This window comes from Alligator sinensis, unplaced genomic scaffold (genome assembly GCF_000455745.1).
Source record: "Alligator sinensis unplaced genomic scaffold, ASM45574v1 scaffold353_1, whole genome shotgun sequence".
Taxonomy (NCBI): Eukaryota; Metazoa; Chordata; order Crocodylia; family Alligatoridae; genus Alligator; species Alligator sinensis.
Window position 1 is genome coordinate 827,511 of NW_005842075.1, and position 20,067 is coordinate 847,577.

The window sequence follows — 20,067 nt, forward strand, 5'->3', positions numbered from 1 at the left end:
CTCTGGATTTCTCTGGTCAGCCAAGGAAGCCTCTTGGCCCCTTTCCCCCTTTTTTCCTGCATCGGGATCATCTCCCTCTGTGCCTGAAGGATCATTTCCTTAAGGCACAGCCACCCTTCCTGGGCTCCCAACTCTTTAAAACTCTTAGTCTGCAGTGCGTCCTTGACTAAACGCCTGAGTTCATTGAAATCAGCTTTCCTAAAGTCTAGCACTTTCACCCTACTAGTTACCTTACCCACTCGACATCTTATGGTGAATTCTATTATTTGGTGATCACTGTCCCACAGGTGACCACCGATCTGTAGGTCTCCTACCATGTCATCCCCCGTTGCCAATACCAGGTCCAGTAAGGCATTCTCCCTAGTGGGACACTGTACCTCCTGTGTCAGATGGAGGTCCTGTACACAGGATAGGAACCTGCGTGAACGGTGGGACTTTGCTGTCTGCATCTCCCAGCAGATGTCTGGGTAGTTTAGGTCCCCCATGACTACCACCTCCCTAGTTTTTATGGTCTCCGAGAGCTGCCTCAGGAGCCCCAAATCTAGTTCTTCCCCTTGGTGTGGGGGTCTGTAGCAGACCCCTACCACCAAATCCCTTTCTCCTTGACCTCCATGTAACCTAACCCACAATCCTTCTACTTTCTCCTCCTCTGATTCCGTTTTGATAAGGGTCGATGTATATCGCTCATTGACATAGAGCACCACCCCTCCCCCTCTATGTAAGTTAAGGTTCCATGGATAAGGCTGAGGTTAAGCTTTGCATCTGAAACAAACATTTAGCCATTGGTTATGTATGAGAAATTCATAACCCCCAAAATGTATGAGAAATACATAATCCCACAATTACGGCTCTAAATCCTTGAGTACAGAATAAATTTCCTAGTAATTAAAAATTAAGTTGGTTAATTAATTTGAGTTAAACTTTACATTTCTCAGAGAAACAATTTACTACCTTAGTATAGTAATTATATAAATGTTTCAGACTTCCTTTATCATTAATAGCTATTGAAATCTTGTGCAGAAACTACATCTGATGATTTTTTTTTTAAATTAATGTTCATTCTTTGATATTCTTCTGAAAACTGTTTCATTAGCACAGTCAACTAAAGTCAATTCCATTTAGAAATGTCTTATTTCAAATGCTTGCCAACTTCCATTGTTCACAGTGGGGCCAAGGATGCTCTTAAGGAAGATGCTGCTAGCTCTGCTCTACTTAACAAATAGTAAGAAGCAATGACTTATTAAAAAAAAAGTGTGAAACAAGTTTTGGGGTGGAATGTCGTTAAAAATCAGTTTAAATCACAGCAAATTCTAAAATGTATTATCTCCATTATGGTTGTATATGATCATGACAAAGCACAGTTAACATTCTTTGAATATACTACTTATGGATTTCTATAATTTAACATGAATATAAGGGTAGATTTCAACTCTGAATTTCTTGGATTGATAACTTGGTTTGAAAATCAGTTTTCTGGGAAATTGTAGGAAATTGCTATAATAAAATACTAAGTTTCTTGTGTCTAACTATCAAGTCAGTACCCATCTTGAATTAAATCCTGGTCCCACTGAAGTGAAAAGGAAAGTTCCCATTGGTTTCAGTGAAACTAAGATGAAACTTCATAAATCTATGTACATTACTCCTTGCATTTCTCACCTGTTTCGTAGAACTTCCATAAACAATTTATATTCAAAATCCCTTAAGTAATTCTTGAAACATGTTATTTACCCTTTCTTCATATAGTTCTTATAATGTTTTGATAAATGGAATAGTAATTTTCTGAACCAATAGAGAAGTGGGTCCTTATTAGCTCAAGAACAATTTGTTGGAGGAATTCTTGCCTTTCAAAGTAGTAGTGAAGTTTGATATAATAAATTCCAAAACTTGTAAAATTTGAACTTCCAAAAAAATTTTATTCTATGGTTTACTTCACTTGCATGGTTTCAGTAACTGATGCCTCACAAATAATTAGTGTTAGAAATTAATTAAAAGGTAGCAGTAGCAGACACAAGGGAAAGGCAGCTGGGCTACTGAAGGGCTAAAAGCTGCAAACAGCAGCTAAGAAGCCACAAGGCAAATAGGCAGGTTCTCAGGTTCAGGAGGAACGCATCTGTGATGGCTGCTGAGTCAAGTAACTGGAAGGGGGGCAAGGCTTTGCATGTATATAAGCTCAGGGCCTAAACCTACAGAAGCAGTCTGGTCCTGGAGGCTGCAGTAGAAAGAGCATCAGAACAGGAGGGGCCAGGAGAGCTCCTAGGTGGCACCCGTGCTACCTTGAGGAAGCAAACAGCATAAACCCAGAGTGGGTTAGTCGGTATAATAGCCAGAGAGGCTTGTTCCTTTGTTATAGTTTATACAGTGGTTTGGGTGGGACTGTGAAGGTTGGTCTTGGAGGTCCCATTAGTGCCCAAGGTGCACATGAGTGCTTTGAGCCATTCCAGGGGCCAGGCTTAAAATGCTAACTGGACCTGAGGGACCAGATCCCTTGCAAGGTGAAGACAGGCACCACGGAGCTCAGCATTGCTTTAGAAGGGCAGAGATGCACAGGCACAGACATGCAGGCTCAGACACAAACATGCAGGTACAGACACATACACACAGACATGCAGGCATCCACACCCCAGCAGGTAAGTGTGTATGGGGGGGAAGGGGCAGGGCAGGGGAAAGGATAGGGGTTGAGGGTGGGGCCAGATCAAAAATGGAGAGGAAAGAATAGGTGGTGGTACATGCAGGCAGGCAAGTGGGCAGGGACAGAGTGCACTCCAGGTCACGGTGACAGTGTCTCCCTCCGCCTTCCCATACTTAGCTTCTTACCAGGGTAGGGGGTACCACCTCACTGCCACCACTGTGCCCCGCGCTGCTTTCCCACAGCTGGTCACATATCTATGTTGGGTGGTGCCAGCTGCCGTATGCCAACTGTGCCCTTCCTCCCTCCCGGCCAAGCGGCGTATCACTCCCTTCACCTTCTGGCCCTTCTTCTAGGAGTGGGCACAGAGAACAAGCTGAGGTGGGGGGCAGAGAGGGACTGCAGTGTGCTGCGTAGGGCCAGCAGCTTCCGGCGCACCCTTCCCCCTCCCTCGGGAAAGAATTAAAGTATGGGAAGCCACCGAGGGAGATGCTGCCACTGTGCCCCAAGGTGTGCTCTGTCCCCATCCGCCTGCCTGCCTAGGCTGAGGGAGGGGGAGGTGTTGGGAAAAACCCCACATGGAATGCCCATCCTTCTGGTGGCATGTGGAACTGGAGTGGCACTATTGGCCCAACTGGGCTCAGCACCTCTATATGCAGCTTCCCTTCAGGCCAATTAGCATGCCACTGAGGTTCCACGTGCTGCCTACTGGGCGGGCACTCCATGTCTTCCCCCAACAACTCCCAGCTTCCTCAGTCCCCAGCCAGCTCCCCACAGGAGTGCTCACCAGGCTGTCGGCATGTGGAGCCGGAGCAGCGCTATTGGCCCTTAAGGGAAGACGCACATGGAGGCACCAAGCCTGGTTTAAATGCATCTTCAAATCATTCCTTTCACTTGTCAATCCCTTTCATTTGTCTTCAGCCAGAATGTTGATTCATCCTTACAATACAGCCAGCAATGGGAGACATTATTCCATGCAGCTCTGCATCAGTAGAGAATGAATCTTGATTTCCTTTAGATGAATTCAGGCAAAATATAGAGAATGCTTATTAAAACTGGTGACATAGCTGTCCCATTAGTACCAACATCAGAAAAACAGAGCTTTGCTATCTCATTTTACTGAAAACCAGAGTAGGCATCTATGTAACTATGAAAGAGTCAGGTCTGTCCATTCTCCCCACCCCAGCCCCCTCCTCTCCCCTTTTAAATAACAGTTTTCCAGATTGGACAAAGAGTGGTCCTTTTCTGTTCCATGAGTACTTAGGCTCTGGGCATTTCTGGAGCATTTTGATTCTGTAATAATCAGCAAAAAATGGAGGGATTGAGAAGAAAGAGGTTCCTCTTAAATTCATTTGAAGGCCATATGGCCTGCTGTTTATGGATGGTATAGATTTAAGATCACCTTTTGGAAGAAACAAAGTTAAAATGCATCACAGTATCAGTATCACACCCCTTATATAGACCAAGCAGGGGAAAATGTTGAAAAAGGGAAACATCATTTATTGTATGCATGTAGTGTTTTGACAAATGCAACCTTAGACCCTAAGATGAAAAGTAGTGATAATACCTTGTGCAAATATTTACTTTTAAGTTAACATAGGCCACGGGACCAAGCTTGTCCACTATAAATTGCATTAATCTCTGGCATAAACTAACACACCAATGAATATAATTATACTACAGCTGACCTGTTTCATTATCCATGATGATACTGTAGCATAGGCTACAAATATGATACACTTGTCCTAGGATAAACAGTTTTATCCCTAGGCAAATTGCAGGTGTTTAGACATCCACATTTTTTGTCCTGAGATAAACCCCAAAAAGTTTTGTGGGATAAGAAGTACTTCCAGTTTATCCCAGGACATCACAAAAGTGCATCTAAATAGTTATCTCAAAATTGCATCATTGAATCAGTGGCAAAAAAGCAGCCATACGTTCACCCATTCACTAAACCCTGGTTAGAAGTATAGTGTGTGTACACACAAATCCTGGGATATTTCTGTTCCAGCGCAACCATAGGCACAACTTGTCCTGGGACAAATGCAACATCTTTTCCTCACCGTGGACTGTATCTGTAGAGTTGCTATTCTGCAAATGGACTAGGGATCATCCTGGAGAGGAAGTGGTTATATAAAATTCCACTGGAATATCAGTGTCAATATTTTGAAGAGTTTGTCAGGTTTCAGGGAGGTTAAAATGAATAAATGTAAAGGTGGATTTGTTTCTCAGACTCTTACCATTTTTTACAATCCAGTGTTGCCATATTAATAATTGCTTGCTAACAGTGTGCTTATTATATACCACTGAATTTGCATTATATATGCCATAGGGCCAGATGAGTTGCAAAAGAACACTGTGAACCCATTGTAATCCTAAATACTTCCTATGACATAAGCACTAATCACTAGAGGTGTGAGAAACGGGTCCCCGATTTGATTCGGCCAAATCCAGATCTGAAGATTCAATGCTGATTTAGAGAATCAGTGATTCAGCCATAGACACAGCTTTAAATGTTTCTTATACGTACCTTGAGTTACTAGTCCGGCTCATGAATGCTGCGATGCTGGGTTGGATAGAGTGTCTCATAGGAGCATAGGACGGCCCTCTGCATGTTCAGCATCCACTTCCGGGTCTGCCAAGGAGTGCACAGGGGACCTCCCCCTGTGTCCCCCCGGCTTGGCGATTGGCTGCGGGGGGACCCCAGGTGCCTGCCCAGGAGGTACCAATCACCAAGCTGGAGGAGTGCGAGGGTGGGGGTGCTACACACTCTCTGGCAGACCCAGAATTGGACTGGAAGTGCTTCTGGTCCACTTCCGGATCTGCTGCCGAATGCATTGGGGAGTCCCCTGTGCTCTTGTGCAAAGCTCCATCCACCCCAGCATCACACCATTCATGAGCAGCCTGGTACCTTGAGGTATGTAGAAAAAACATTTAAAGCTGTGTCTATCTCTAACTCTTTCTGAATCTCTCCAAATGTATTTGGAGGGTTCCAATTCAATTCAGAGAGATTAAAGGGTGTCCTGATACAGTTCAGATTCGGAGATTCAGCCACCAAATTGGGCCAAATCTCCGCCGAATCAAATAAGGGACCAAAGCTTTGCACCGTTCTACTAAGCACCATGAGTTAAAGGTACACTTATGCTAATACGTCATACATTTTAAAATAAAGTATATTTAGAGAGAATTTACTTTTCTTTTAAGGACAGACTTTCCTGCTGCTTTTTCTCTGGTTTCTCATTTTTAAGCAATACATATAAATGCCTAAATCATCAGCACAGACACATTTCAGCTTTCTAACTGTGATGAATGATCCAACCATATTGAATAACTATATCTGATTTCATTTCTGGATTTTTGGCTAAACTATATTGTTCAGTGTTTTTGTGGGAGTTGGTAATAAGTGAGTTACCTTTCAAATAGCCATTTGAAAAATAACTTTTTTGTTACAAACACAGAAACATTTTGCTTCTATGTTTCAGAAATCCCTCTAATGGGAGTTTTCCGTTTTATGTACTTACATCTTACTTATGCTATATAATCAGTCCAGTTTTCTTAAATATTCCAGTTATGTTGTTGCTCCTTATTTATTATAATATGGTTAACATCTTAAGACTTCTGTTTAAAGATTCTGTATTATCTTTAAAAAATGAAAGGGATTGGATAACCTGAGGATTTAGTTATGGAACATGTGACCTTTTGCCTCTAAATGAACAGTGCAGGTCTAATTGTAGTTGGTACTTCAGGCCTTTTTACATGTTGCATTTTGAGCTGCTCAGATGTTGATCAGTTTTAGTACTAGCTCAAACTTGGAACAGTTGCACCTTAAGGCTAAAAATCTTGTCTGACTGTCCCCTTCTGCACAGCTGTGACTTGCCTCTAGAAGGCTGGTAGGCAGGGGCCTGACCAGGAGCTACAGCTGTGAGTTGCCACTATAGGGCTGGTGAGCCAGGACGGGCTTCTATTCCTTCTCTAGCTGGGGATGTGAGAGAGATGAGTTGGGGGTGGGGGCTAAGAACATGAAGCTGGTAGGCAAAGAGTTAATGGGACGGGGGATGTATAATGAAATGGGAGATAGAAGGAAAATGGGGGTGGGGGAGGGGTCATGAAATGAAGGAAATCAGCTACTAAAGGATAAAATAAAAATAAAAAGAATTTAAAAAGAAATAAAGAAGTAAATTAAAGAAGGTCTCATGTTTTAATACATTGGGATTGGGGTTTAGGGGGAGAGGGGGTGCTGGTCACACTTCCTGGGGTGGCTGGGAGTGGTGAAGAAAGGTGCTTTTGAAGGAGCTATTGCCTCTGCCCTAGGAAGGAAGCCCCAGCTCATGGGGCTCCATATCTTGGCTCCCCCCTAGATCTACTCCTAGAGTTGTGTGTGCTTTGTGACCTGGCTAGCTAGCATGTACTCTGCAGGCTTTTTGCATGAGGTTGCTCTCCTGGAGGTGGGAAGCTTACAACCCCAGGGGCAGGAGGGGGAGTTGGCTTGGTTTGAGAACTGCTTCCTGAGCAGTAGAGTTCAGGGGGTGGAAGTTTGTCCACACAGAGCAGGAGGGTGAGGGAGGGGATGCGGCATCTGGGATGCTGGAGGACTGCAACTTGAGTAGCTATCTGTGAGGATTGGCCACACATTAATGGAATACCTACTGGGTAATGTGGATCAGAGATACCTGCCTTTAGGTGACTTAAAGTGGTGCCACTCAGTGTGCTTAAAACTAGTTTAAGGTTTTAATGTGTGAACAGTAAAGGGGTTAAGAGGTCCAGGAGCCACCTGAAATGAATGTATAACAAAGCCCTCACTGAAGTAAATAGACATCGTCAAAGTGAAGCAGATCAGCCTTGCCACAATGTGTCATGGTTCAGCTGATCCACTTTATTGTGGAAAATGCACGTTGTCCCTTGTTCTGCACTTGATAGTGCAAGACAAGGGGCGATATGATGTCTCTTCTTTCCCCATCCAGCCAAACCCACTCCCTCCTAATTGTGGGTCTAGCTGAGTGGGGAACCCCAACTTCCCTGCTTATGGAGAGAGGCTCCAAGATTCCTCAGGATGCTTCTTTTATAAGTGGGGAAAGCAGGCAGGTGCTCCAGGGGCTTGAGGAACCTTCAGTTCCCCAGAGCACCTGCCCAAGGTGGCAGGAACACAAGCGGCTCTGGCTGCTTATATCCATCCACCATGAAGATGTCCTCTACAATAAAGTGTAAGAGTCTACTACCACCTTTTGTTGCTCCACAGATTTTCTTTGATGCAGTGCAACAAAAGATATCGACATCTATTTGCCCAGCATTTGTGCCACCATTAAAATGTTTAAGGCAGCACAAACAAGACATCAGGTGACATCTATTCCCATCCTAAATGAACAGTACAGGTCTAACTAGCTGCTACTTGCTGAAGTCATTAATATTTGTAGACTATGCATTTACACAAGGGTGTCAAACATGCAACCTCCAGGCTGGATCTGGCCTGCAGAGGTGGCTCAGGTAGCCCGTGGGGCTTCTTGCAGGCTGGACCACCAACCTCACAGGCCAAATTCAACCTGCAGGGCTTGTTGCTGTGGCTGCTGCAGCCCCTGTGGTGGTGGTGGTAGGGGTTAATCCCTGCTGTTTTAGTGCAGCTCTGAAACCCAGAGAGTTAACACTGCCTGCCTCCTCCCTCCTTACGCTCCACCAGAATTGGGGAAAGGGGGGAACTAGCAATGATGGTATTAACTCCTTGGGTACTGAAGCCATGCCAAAACTATAGACATTAACATCACTGCTCGCAAGTTGTCCAACCCACAGGAAGCCCCACCCAACCCATGGGAGCCCAACACATTTGATGCTGCTGTATTAACCTCACTGAAATGAGCTGATGAGTTCAATTCAGTGTATAGTTGACATATATTCACAACAAAACCTGTCCCCATTTAACACCTTATTACAACAAATTCAGCAAAGAAGCTTAAATTGGGTAGATAACTGGCTCAATAGCTGTAAGCAAAAGGTAATTATTAACAGGTCTGTGTCAGAATGGCAGGAGGTTTCCAGTGGAGTCCCACAGGGCTGTGTCTTGGGCCCAGTGCTCTTCAATATGTTTATTAATGATTTGGATCCTGCCATAGAAAACTTCTTGAGCAACTTTGCAAATGACATGAAACTGTGGGAAGGATTGTGAACAAATTGAAGGATGCAAGATCAATCCAGAAGGATCTTGATAGCTTGGAAAGTTGGGCTACAGCTAAGAGGTTAAAGCTCAATGTGGACAAATGCAAGGTGCTACACCATGGGAGAAATGATCAAAAATACAAAATGGGGAACACCTGGCTGATGTCAGCTGTATGGAAAAGGATTTGGGAGTCTTGGGCAGACCACAGACTCAGTATGAGTCTGCAGTGTGATGCAGCTGCAGAAAAGGCGAATGCAGTTTTGGGCTGCATCAGTAGAAGTATTAGGTGCAAGACACAGGAGGTAACAGTGCCTCTTTGGCATTGGTTAGGCTTCAGCTGAAGTACTGTGTGCAGTTCTGGGCTACATATTTTAAAAAAGACATGAAGTTAGAGGGGATCCAAAGACAGGCAACAAAGGTGATCAAGGGCTTGGAAGGCAAGTCATATGGGTAGAGACTGAAGGAGCTAGGCATTTTCAGCTTGTGGAAAAGGCACTGAAGAGCAGACATGATAGCAGTCTTTCAAATACCTGAAGGGCTGCCATAAAAACATGGGAAAGCACCTTTTCTCTCTTGCTGCAGAGAGAAGGATGCAGGCCAGTGACTTGGAGTTGCAGTGGAGCAAATTTAGATTGGATATCCAGAAAAACTTCTTCACTGTGAGAGTAGTGAGGCAGTGAAATAAATTGCCCAGGGAACTTGTGAACTCTCCATCACGGGAGAAGTTCAAGAAGAGGTTGGACAGTTACTGATCAGGGATGATCTTAGGTGTAGCTATTCCTATTTTATACTATGGGTATTTCCCATGCTTCTGAGCTTTGCTTCCTCCCTCCCCCCTTTTTCTGCCGTATGTGTCATGGTGTTTTAAGCTTCTCCAGATGTATTGGGTGTTGGCTACAGCTAAGGCTGGGTACTTCAACTGGGGTGTGTTGATTCTGGCATGTGCGAAGCCAGAGGTTCCTGGCTAGAGGGTCTTGCCCCTCCACTCTGGGTCAGACCAATAACCATATTTAAGGTTAGGAAGGAATTTTGCTCCCTGATCAGATTGGTATGGACTGTGGAGGTTTTTGCCTTCCTCCATAGCAGGGGGTGTGGACCTTTGCCTAGAACCTCTCATGCATATATTGACAGCATTTTATAGAAGCAAGACATTGGCTGCTCTGGTTCCCCTGCTTTACCTGTGGCAGGTTAGGGTGTTAGGTCTATATTTTGTCAGGGTTGAGGGTAGTCATACGTGGGGTATAGACTATTGTTTGTATGGGATGGTTTGAATAGGGATGAGCCTGCTTCAGGGAAGGGGATTGAACTAGATGACTTCTGGAAGTCCCTTCCAGCCCTACTGCTCTGACTATATGACTGAATGGATTGTTAGAGCTGAACAGCCCATTCTACCCAAGTGTTCAGCCTTCTAGTTAAGCATTTCAACGTACTGTCAGTGCCATGTTGGGCAATCTTCAGATGTAACAAGTTCAGTTTTGGTAAGGGTCAAACTTGTGTAATGCTTACCAAGTGTTGGTTCTGATCCTGTATATATGAAGGTATGTGAAAGTGCATGTGGAGGGGCTCAAAGTAAAGGACCAGTCCTTTAGATCCTTCTTTGAGAAAGTGGCCTTCTTGACCTCAAAAGGGTTTCTCATGTGAGTCAGGAATTTCAGAATCAGACTTTAAAAATGAGTCTCTTGTTTTGGTTAGAACAGCTCTAATCCAAGATCTCATTGTCCAAATAGGGTAATTTCTGGCCTTTCTGTGAGATGATAGAAATCAGGATAGATCCTGAGGAAAGGAAGGATGGAGAGCAGCAGAGTAAGGGCCCTGGACTTCAGAAAAGGAGACTTCAACTCACTCAGGGAACTCAGGAGCAGGATCCCCTGGGAAGCCAGAATGGGGGGGAGAGGAGTCCAGGAGAGCTGGGTGTACTTCAAAGAAGCCTTACTGAGAGTGCAGGAACAAAACATCCCAGTGTACAGGAAGACTAGTAAATATGGCAGAAGACCAGTTTGGCTTAGCAGGGAACTCTTTAGTAAACTAAATCACAAAAAGGAAGCTTACAAGAAGTGGAAACTTGGACAAATAACTAGGGAAGATTATAAGAGCATTGCTCAGGCATACAGGGATGAAGTCAATGAAGGCCAAAGTGCAGTTGGCATTGTAGCTAGCAAGGGATGTGAAGGGTAACAAGAAGGGTTTCTACAAGTATGTTAGCAGCAAGAGGAGGATCAGAGAAAGTGTGGGTCCCTTACTGAATGGGGGAGGCAACTTTGTGACAGAGGATGCAGAAAAGGCTGCAGTGCTCAATGCCTGTTTTGCCTCAGTTTTCACTGGCAAGGTCAGATCCCAGACTACTGAACCAGGCAGCACAGTTTGGAGAGGAGATGAGCAGCCAACAGTGGCAAAAGAACAGGTTAGGGATTATTTAGAGAAGATGAACATATACAAATCCATGGGGCCGGATGCGATGCACCCAGGGGTGCTAAGGGAGTTGATTGTTGTTATTGCAGAGCCATTGGCCATGATCTTTGAAAATGCATGGTGATCAGGAGAGGTCGCAGATGATTGGGAAAGGGCAAACATAGTGCCCGTATTTAAGAAAGGGGTGGGGGGGAGGGGGGAAGGAGGACCCAGGGAACTACAGACCAGTCAGACTCACCTCAGTCCCCAGAAAAATCATAGAGAAGATCCACAAGGAATCCATTTCTAAGCACTAGGAGGAATAAAAGGTGATTAGGAACAGTCAGCATGAATTCACCAGGCGCAAGTCATGACTGACCAACCTGATTGCCTTCTATGACAAGGTGACTGGTTCTGTGGATGCAGGGAGATTGGTGGATGTGGTACACCTTGATTTCAGCAAGGCTTTTTATATCATCTCCCACAACATTTTTGCAGGCAACCTAAGGAAGTGCGAGCTGGATGAATGGACTGTAAGGTGGATAGAAGACTGGCTGGAGCATCAGGCTCAGAGGGTAGTAATCAATGTTTCGATGTCCAGCTGGCAGCCGGTATCAAGTGGAGTGCCCCAGGGGTTCATTCTGGGGCTTGTTTTGTTCAATGTCTTCATGAAAGACCTGGCTTAAAGTGCATCCTCAGCAAGTGTGCTGATTACACCAAGCTGGTGGGTGTAGTAGATGTGCTGGAAGGTAGGCTTGGATTCAGAGTGACCTAGACAAATTGGAGGATTTGACCAAAAGAAATCTCATGAGATTCAGCAAAGTCTTGCACTTAGGACAGAACAGTCCCATGCACCAGTAAAATCTGGGGGCTGACTGGCAGAACGGCAGCTCTGTAGAAAAGGAACCTCGGGTTTACAGTGAACAATAAGCTGAATATGAGCCAGCAGTGTACCCTTGTTGCCAAGAAAGCTGCTACAGAAAGGATGTGGACAAATTGAAGAGTCCAGCAGGGGCAACAAAAATGGTGAGGGGGCTGGGGCACATGACTTCTGAAGAAAGACTGAGGGAACTGGGCTTATTTAGTCTAGAGAGGAAGTCTAGTGAGGTGGGATTTAATAGCCTTCAACTACCTGAAGGGGGTTCAAAAAAGGATAGAGCTAGACTGTTCTCAGTGGTGGCAGATGACAGAACAAGGATCAATGGTCTCAACTGCAGCAAGGGAAGTTTAGGTTAGATATTAGAAAAATTTTTAGTACGTGGAGGGTAGTAAAGCACTGGAACAGGTTACCCAGAGCAGTGGTGGAATCTCTATCTTTGGAGGTTTTCAAGACCTGGCTAGACAAAGCCTTGGCTGGGATGATATGGAGATGCTTTGTGCTGGGGGTTGGACTAAATGACCTCCTGAGTTTCCTAATTTTCTATGATTCTGTACCTAAATGATGCATGATTGGGCTCCATTAAAGTAATACTAAACAAAATGTTGCATGATGTGAACAACATCTTATGAGAAGATTGTTCAGTTGTGTGCTGCAACTTCGTATGGATGAAGTATATTGAAGATGTATCGTTATCCTAAAGATGAGTATCTCTAACAACAATTAAATGACAAATGCTTTCTTCTGTCAGTTAGAAACTACACAGTGTGGTTATTAAATGTGCACTGAGTTGTGTGCACGCGCGCACACACACGCACACACACACAGAGTTTCTGTGAAAAGGAATGCACTATATAATACAGAACTTCACAAGATTCAAGACATTATTTATGTGGAAATCGAGCATATTCCAGAGCTTGTCACATGCCATTTGAGAGGACCAGGACTGTCCAAGGGTAAGTGCCTACTCAGCTCCCAATCAAGAGTTACTTCTTCAGGTCAGTGGTAGAGGCCTGAGCTCTGGCATGGAAGATCTTGACTACTGTTGTTATCTTTGACCCTAGTCATCGTCATCATATGTGAAGCTAATATCTTTTTCTTTCCTTCCTTGTTCTCAGCTGCAGTATTGAAATACGAGAACAATGTTATGAATATCAGACAGTTCAACTGCTCCCCTCATCCATACTGGCTTCCAAATTTCATGGATGTGTTTACCTGGTCTTTGCCATTTGTTGGAGAGAAAGGTAGGCAAAATTGCACCATTCATGGCTACAATATGGAATGGGATAGGGGGCCACAGTAAATTAGGCAGCATAGCCATAACACTTCAAGTGAGCTGGGCTGTATGGCTGTACAAAAATAGCTTGGAGGTGGTCTAAGATAGGTTGTTGCTTTTGACAGTGTAGTGGAAAGGCTAAATCAGGAATACTTCCTGATCAGACTATGGCATTGACAGTCTCAGAGCCTTTGTTCTTTAAGATTTACTGCTCTCTTCAGGGCACAGGGAAGACAACTGTGTTGGTGCTCTGGAAATAAATGTTATGGGCCTTTCAGGTTGGAGGAAAAAAAACTTGGGTTTATTTGAAGATAACTGTTGATTTATGAACTCTTGAGGCATGTTGTGATATTGATTGGGGAACATCAAAGCAGACATTTGCTGCACCACTGTCATATCTTTCTCCAGCTGACCTCCTGGTTGCTGATTCAGTTATGTGATACCCGCTGGTCAGCAAATTCAAACTATGTCACACTGGTGTCTGCTTTGCTAAGTTACTTTTTCTAGACCTGGAGTGGAGGAGGGGAGGTTAGGGACTCACTTTTTAATTAAGCTGTCCCAGAACTAAAAAAAAACCCATTAGTTTTGTGTCATTCTATGCTGAAGGCATCTCTTATTGGGCACTAGTGTTCCTGATGTTGCTTTGAAACCACTTTTAAGCTGTAAGTGTTAAGTGCACGAGACATAAAAGAATATGTTGGCCTATCCTATTAACCTAAATATAATGGCAGAGTATTTAAAACCCAACAAGTCAACCAGATTCAAACTAGAGAGGTACAAAACTAACTTTAATTCTTCCAATGTGATATTATGCCTTGTTGTAACTGCAATTTGTTGCAAAAACTATAATGAAACATTGCTTAGAATAATAGAATTCTGTTAATAAACAATTAGAAATATAGCTTTGACTTTGACCTGCAGTCCTGATCACCTCTGTTTTCTGTTAGTCTTTTATATTGTACTTTAAACAGTCACTTCTTGAGTGGGTGATTGAAATGAAGCTGATAGCAAAGAGAGGTCCCAGGCCACTGGGGATGTGACATATACATATGATATACTACATCTAGCAAGGCATAGTTTTTTCCTGTGCATGTTTCCACTGATGGAGGAAGTTCTGATATCTGCTCAATGCATTTTTTAGGATTTCTGAAAAAGGAAAAAGAAATCATTTGTTAATTAATATTATGGCCAGTCCAAATTTTCAAGCGAGTCCTATGGTTTGATTCATTTTGCAGATTGTTATAAACTTTGTCCCAGAAAACTTCCATAAACCCTAAGGGCATATTATCTTGGGGATGGACTATGAAACAATGAGATTTGTAATGATGGTCTTAAAAACAAAATTGTTTTTTTCATATCATGCCCCATGGTCAAGCTCCTAATAAAACTGACTTTAATTGATTGAAGGACAAATACAGAAAGAAGCTGTGTTTAGTTTTATTTTCTTATTTACTAGATTTATATGCCTCTATCAAAAACAGCCTCCATAAATCATAGAGTTAAAACTTAGTAAAATAAAATCATATTGATAGAAGAAATTTCCCAGAGAGTGTTCCAAACAAACTTGCCACACAGATGGTATTTGCAGGAGATTTCCTTCAGCATCTCTCAGGCATCCTGGTAGAAAATAAGGGAGAAAGTAGTCCCTTAGGTATGTAGGGCCCACATCATAGTACTCAGTATTTTTCCTTCCACTAGCAAAGTAAAGCTCTTGGATTTATGTAGGGTTTATGCTCTACACCATTTTTATTTATTTATTTTTTTAATAGATTTTTTTTTCCCTCAAAGGCCAGCCAAGGTAGGAAGCTGTAAATTACACAGTGCTAATGGCACTGGTTGTCAACGTGGAAGTCTTTCCATTAATATTTCAAGTGGAACAAAAATTTTAAATCCCTAACTAATTTAGGAACAAAATAATTTTGTTCACCCCCTTAATATGCCCATGCAATCATGGCTGTCACAGAAGAGGATATTAACAATGACCTCGTTTGTAAAATTAAACCTTCAACCTTTGTAGCTAGTGCAAGTCCAGGCACTCCTGGTAACACCTTTAATGATGCTTATTCCATGTAGATGTAGTAGAGTTTTTCACTTATCTGCTAATGACTTCACATTTTACCTTATAACTTTGGCTTTTGAATTCTGAATCCCATCTCCTTGGGTGCCTGTTTAATTTTAGTTTGGTGGGAAGGAGGATTGGTTTTGGGGGTGTTTGGATGATTTTTGCATTGTGTACTTCTCAATGCTGACTTTTTAAAAAAGGCTAGGAGCAGTTTAGAAATAGCTTGAGGCAGACTGCTCAGAGCACCAGTTAAAAATGAAAGAAGTTAAACATATTGTTCTTTCAGCAGCAATGTAATTTTTACTGGTACAGTAAGTCCTGACCTTAAAGGGACACTGTCAATTTACATTAATCTCACAAAATTAAGTTTGGTAAAAATCAATTTTACTAAAATGTATTATCAATAGAAATATTTCCATTATTTATTTTATTATTAAAATCAGAGTATTTGTTTATTTATTGAGTCATCAAGGTCTGGAACTGAAGAGCTGCAGCATTGTGTCTAGGGAAGGGAAAAGACATGTCAATTTTACAATTTCTGTTTTTCAAGCTGAGTGAAAGAAAACAAAACTAACTACACAAAATGGAAAAAGGAAAGTCTGATTTTTATCATTTTCATTACACTGTAATCTAGATTCCTGCATTCTAGATCATTTTCATTATGCTGTAATCTAGATTCCTGTTCTTAGCAATTCAGAGAGTATGAAGCACTGCGTGAAATGGTAGAAAGACATACAATGAGAATATGTGAGAGAGAGCCATGTGCTAGAGCCACTACTTAATTTTTCTTATATTATAGGCATTTTATTGTTGCAGTGTCCCTTTAATTTTGTTTAACCTATAAACCATGTGTACAGATACTTATTAACCACACACAATCCCTGGACTGAAGCTTATATTACTACAAATGTAAGGTCCAAATTGTTTTAAAAATGGGTGTTATTTGTGTACTGAATGTTCATTAACACTACTACAGTTACAGCCTACTCTCAGATTGCTCAGGAAAACCCAGTGTTCATGTTTCTCATCTGTTTTTGTCCCTAGTGACAGAGATGCTGGTAAATGTGCTGAACATCTGCTCAGACGATGAATTAGGAACAGAGGAAGATGGTTTTGATGGTAAGAGCCTTCTGCCTTCAATTGAGATTTGTTTGTCTTGAAAACTACTTGTCTCATTTACTAACCATAGGGATGATTTTCTGGTTTGCCAGATCATTTATAAATGCTGTCATGCTGCTGAAAACAATAAGTGTGCTAGACTTCAGTAGGCTTTTGCTTAATGCATGGTTTGGAATGAATTAATTAAATTGTGTCCCCTCCTTCCCTAAAATAAACCCCAAAATAAAAGGTTTTAAAGAAGGAAAATAATAATTTAACTCCTTTCATGAAAACTGAGTTTTGTTGAATTATTATTGCTGAAAACCTATAATACCATTGATTTTTTTTTGGAACAGAACTTCCCAATGGTTCCAACAGGAGTTTGTGCACAGTCATTAGAATAACCTGGCCTAGAGTGATTGTCTGCTTATCTTTGGTAATGCTAGACACTGTAGATTTGGGAAAAAATTCTTCTTTATGTACTTCATTAATTAGAAAAGCAAGGTTTTCTTAGGGTGGTATCTTTCAATGGACCAACTGTGTAGTTGGGATAGAGTTAGGCAAGCTTGCAAGACATTCTTCCTCTGAGGGAGAACGTCTTGCATTTGCAAGACATTCTTAACTCTTGGCTTGAGAGTCATGGTTTACAAACTCACATGTAAAAGGGGACATTGCTGCTGTGTTCATTCTGTGAACAGAAGAAAGTCTATGTAGTGCTTCATAGGCTATATGATGAGTGATCTCATATCCCACTCACTTCATTGGGAGTGGGCCCTGAGAAGGATGAATTAATTTATTCCATTATATAATGTTTCCTAATATAGAACTACTGAATACCATAATAAAAGAATAAGTTGTATTATCTTTATAATCCTGTAGAAAGTTCCATGTCAGAAAAACACACTCACTCAATAAAAAGTACTTTCACTTCTTTTTTCTTTATCGCTAATACTCCATTGGTTCTTGATCTCTTTAAAGGTGGGGAGGGGATGGGGAATTGTGCATAAGGGGTAAAGGCGGGGAAAGATGATTGAAATAAATCAGCATAGTGTGAAAAATATATTACTCTAGAACAGGGATGTCAAACTGGTTTGGGTCCCCAAGCCAGGTCTGGATTATGGGGCTCCTTGGGGGCCAGACTTCATACAGTGGGACAGCTGGTGTTGCATAACATAGCCCTCATTTGGCCCTCATTACTGATATGCATTCCCAACAGGGCTCTGTATCCCAGATTTCTGGCCCTTTTAAGAGCCCCACAGGCTAGATGTCCGTATGTTTGGTACCCCTGCTCTCCAACATAAAGTAAAAGGCATCTATTAATGGATTTGTGGGAAAGAGCAAAAAAAAGGAGGTTAAGAATTTGAGATGGATAATGAACAGCAGCTAATTAAAATTGTATCTTTTTTTTCTTTATGAAAAGAGAACATGCTCTTGGGGTATTGGCCATGTGCATTTGAAGTGCTCCAAATCCTGAAGCACTTAAAATCCATCATGCTTCAGGTGCATGTTACCCTGACTCCTTCCCCTACCCTAGAGTGCTTCAAAATGCCAGCAAAGACACGTGGCAGCACCACTCTCCATCTGGAAGTTTGGAGAGCAGGAATCCTGTATGAATGGGGACCTCCAACCTCTGGAGGTCTTCCAGGACAGTGGAGCGCAAAGGAGATTGCTCATTGGCTGTCTTCATCACCCTGATGCCCTGTGCAGGCAGAAGGGATGGATTACCATGGGATACCAGAGGCCCTCTACAGTGCTCAGACATTTCACAAAAATCTTTAAATTTGGTCTTGGAGGATTTTTTTAAAGCATTTTGGCCATTTTTAAAGTTCTTTTTTGACTATTCATGTCTGAGCCCTCACTGTCTGAAACCCTTCAAAGGCACTTGGAATGCTTCAAACAGGACTGCTGCCAATGATCTAGACTGGCGGTGTTCAACCGACTGCCCGAGGGCCAGATGTGGTGCTCAAAGCCTGTGTGAATGTCCTGTCACCAGCATGGGCTCACTGACATGTTAATGTGGCTCCTCCTGGAACTCTTCATGCACAGTGAGCTCACCAACATGTACCACCCGGCCAAAGTGCAGGTGGGGCGTGGGCACCCACCCCTCATCCCTCTCCTGGCCCTCAGTCATTTCTGTTTTAAGGTTTGCCACACTTATGAAAAAGGTTGAGTGCCAGTGGCCTAAACTTCCACAGAATTACAGCCTCAAATGGGAAGTTCATGTTGCAGGGTTTTCTATCCTTTCTGAAATTTGGAACCATTGGAAGTTCATCATATAGAATAGCAACAGAATTAGGACCTTAATCATCATCTTGAGGAAAAGAGAGAGAAACTGTATCCCTTTAAATGTGTATGCAGTGAGGAAAGAGCTACTGGTTTGACTGTTGTGCCTGATTTTTGCTCATGAAATTTAAATAGCTAGCTGCTGTGTCATTAAAGCAGTATGTGAAATAGTAAGAAAACATATGAGTGAAGATATTTGCCAAACTGAATAAAGTCACGAAAGCTATGTGCTTATAGGCACCAGCTAAGGAAAGCACTTACACATATACCAAAGTCCCACTGGCTTCAGTGCCAAGACCAAAGTGCTCTAATTACTATAAATTAATGGTAAAACTCATATTGCCTTTAATAAAAGCAGATATTAACCAGTGTTGAGCATTTTTGAGAATTCTATCCTACATTCTTGAATGTGGCCATACAAACTTACTCTCAGCAGAATTAGTCCAAGATGATGGTTACAAATTAAGAAGTATCAAAAGCTTCACAATGCAAGTACTTTTGTGACCTGGAATTCTGCCAGGCTTTATAAAACAAATTCACTCTAGCTGTAAGAATGACACGTATTTACTAAGTTTCCTTCATATTACTTAGCATTTGAGACCAAGTAACAGCGTGAAGCAGCTGTTTAGTAGGGAGAAAAATCATGGCATATTTCAAAATTGAAGCTATTTCACAACAGCATGGGTGTTTATCAAGGAAAGCAAGCTGAAAGACTTTTGGCTTGCTGTATTATTTTCTACTTTATTATTAAATTTTTTCAGATGCAAAGCAATTAAATAATTCCCAGATCTATATGATTTTACACTTGTTGAATGAGACTACTGAGAATTTTTTTTTCCTGAGTATCAGAGACCATAATATTCTTCCTGCCCCACTAAGTGGTGCTGGAAATATTCTCAACCAGAAGATCTAGCTGGGACTAGGACCCAGGTTGTCTCATGTCAGTTTAAATAGATTCTGTTTAATTTGACAAAATCTAAGCTGATCCTGCAAGCTATTCCACTTGGCTGGACTGTTGTGCCCCACTAAAGCCCCTCTGAAGGCAGGTGGCTTTGCATGGTGCTAGGAAGTGTGCCTGCAACAAGTTGCAGGTTAAAGGCCTAAGAGTAAATTCTTGTTTTTTGCTTTTAATTAGGGGCAGATGTCTTTTATGATTACATAGTGCATTCTGAATTGAATTACGGCATTGCAGATCTTTAAAACTGAAATGGATAGAGTTTTTTTCACTAAGAAAGGCTTCACCCTGTCACCTAATGGAAAATGTGAAGTGTAGTATGCTTTTATATATGTCCTTGGTGTAAATGGATGATTA

At 42.3% G+C, this 20,067-nt stretch overlaps 1 protein-coding gene across 6 annotated transcripts in view; it reads left to right on the forward strand.

Annotated features, from left to right (window-relative positions):
* Positions 1–20,067, forward strand: part of PPP3CA (protein phosphatase 3 catalytic subunit alpha) — a 344,753-nt gene that overhangs the window by 294,134 nt on the left and 30,552 nt on the right. For all 6 annotated transcript variants that reach the window (XM_025204265.1, XM_025204266.1, XM_025204268.1 and 3 more), the window contains exons 9-10: positions 13,155–13,280; positions 16,419–16,493. In XM_025204265.1, the coding sequence (XP_025060050.1) occupies positions 13,155–13,280; positions 16,419–16,493 (201 nt within the window). The remainder of the gene's footprint in view (positions 1–13,154; positions 13,281–16,418; positions 16,494–20,067) is intronic.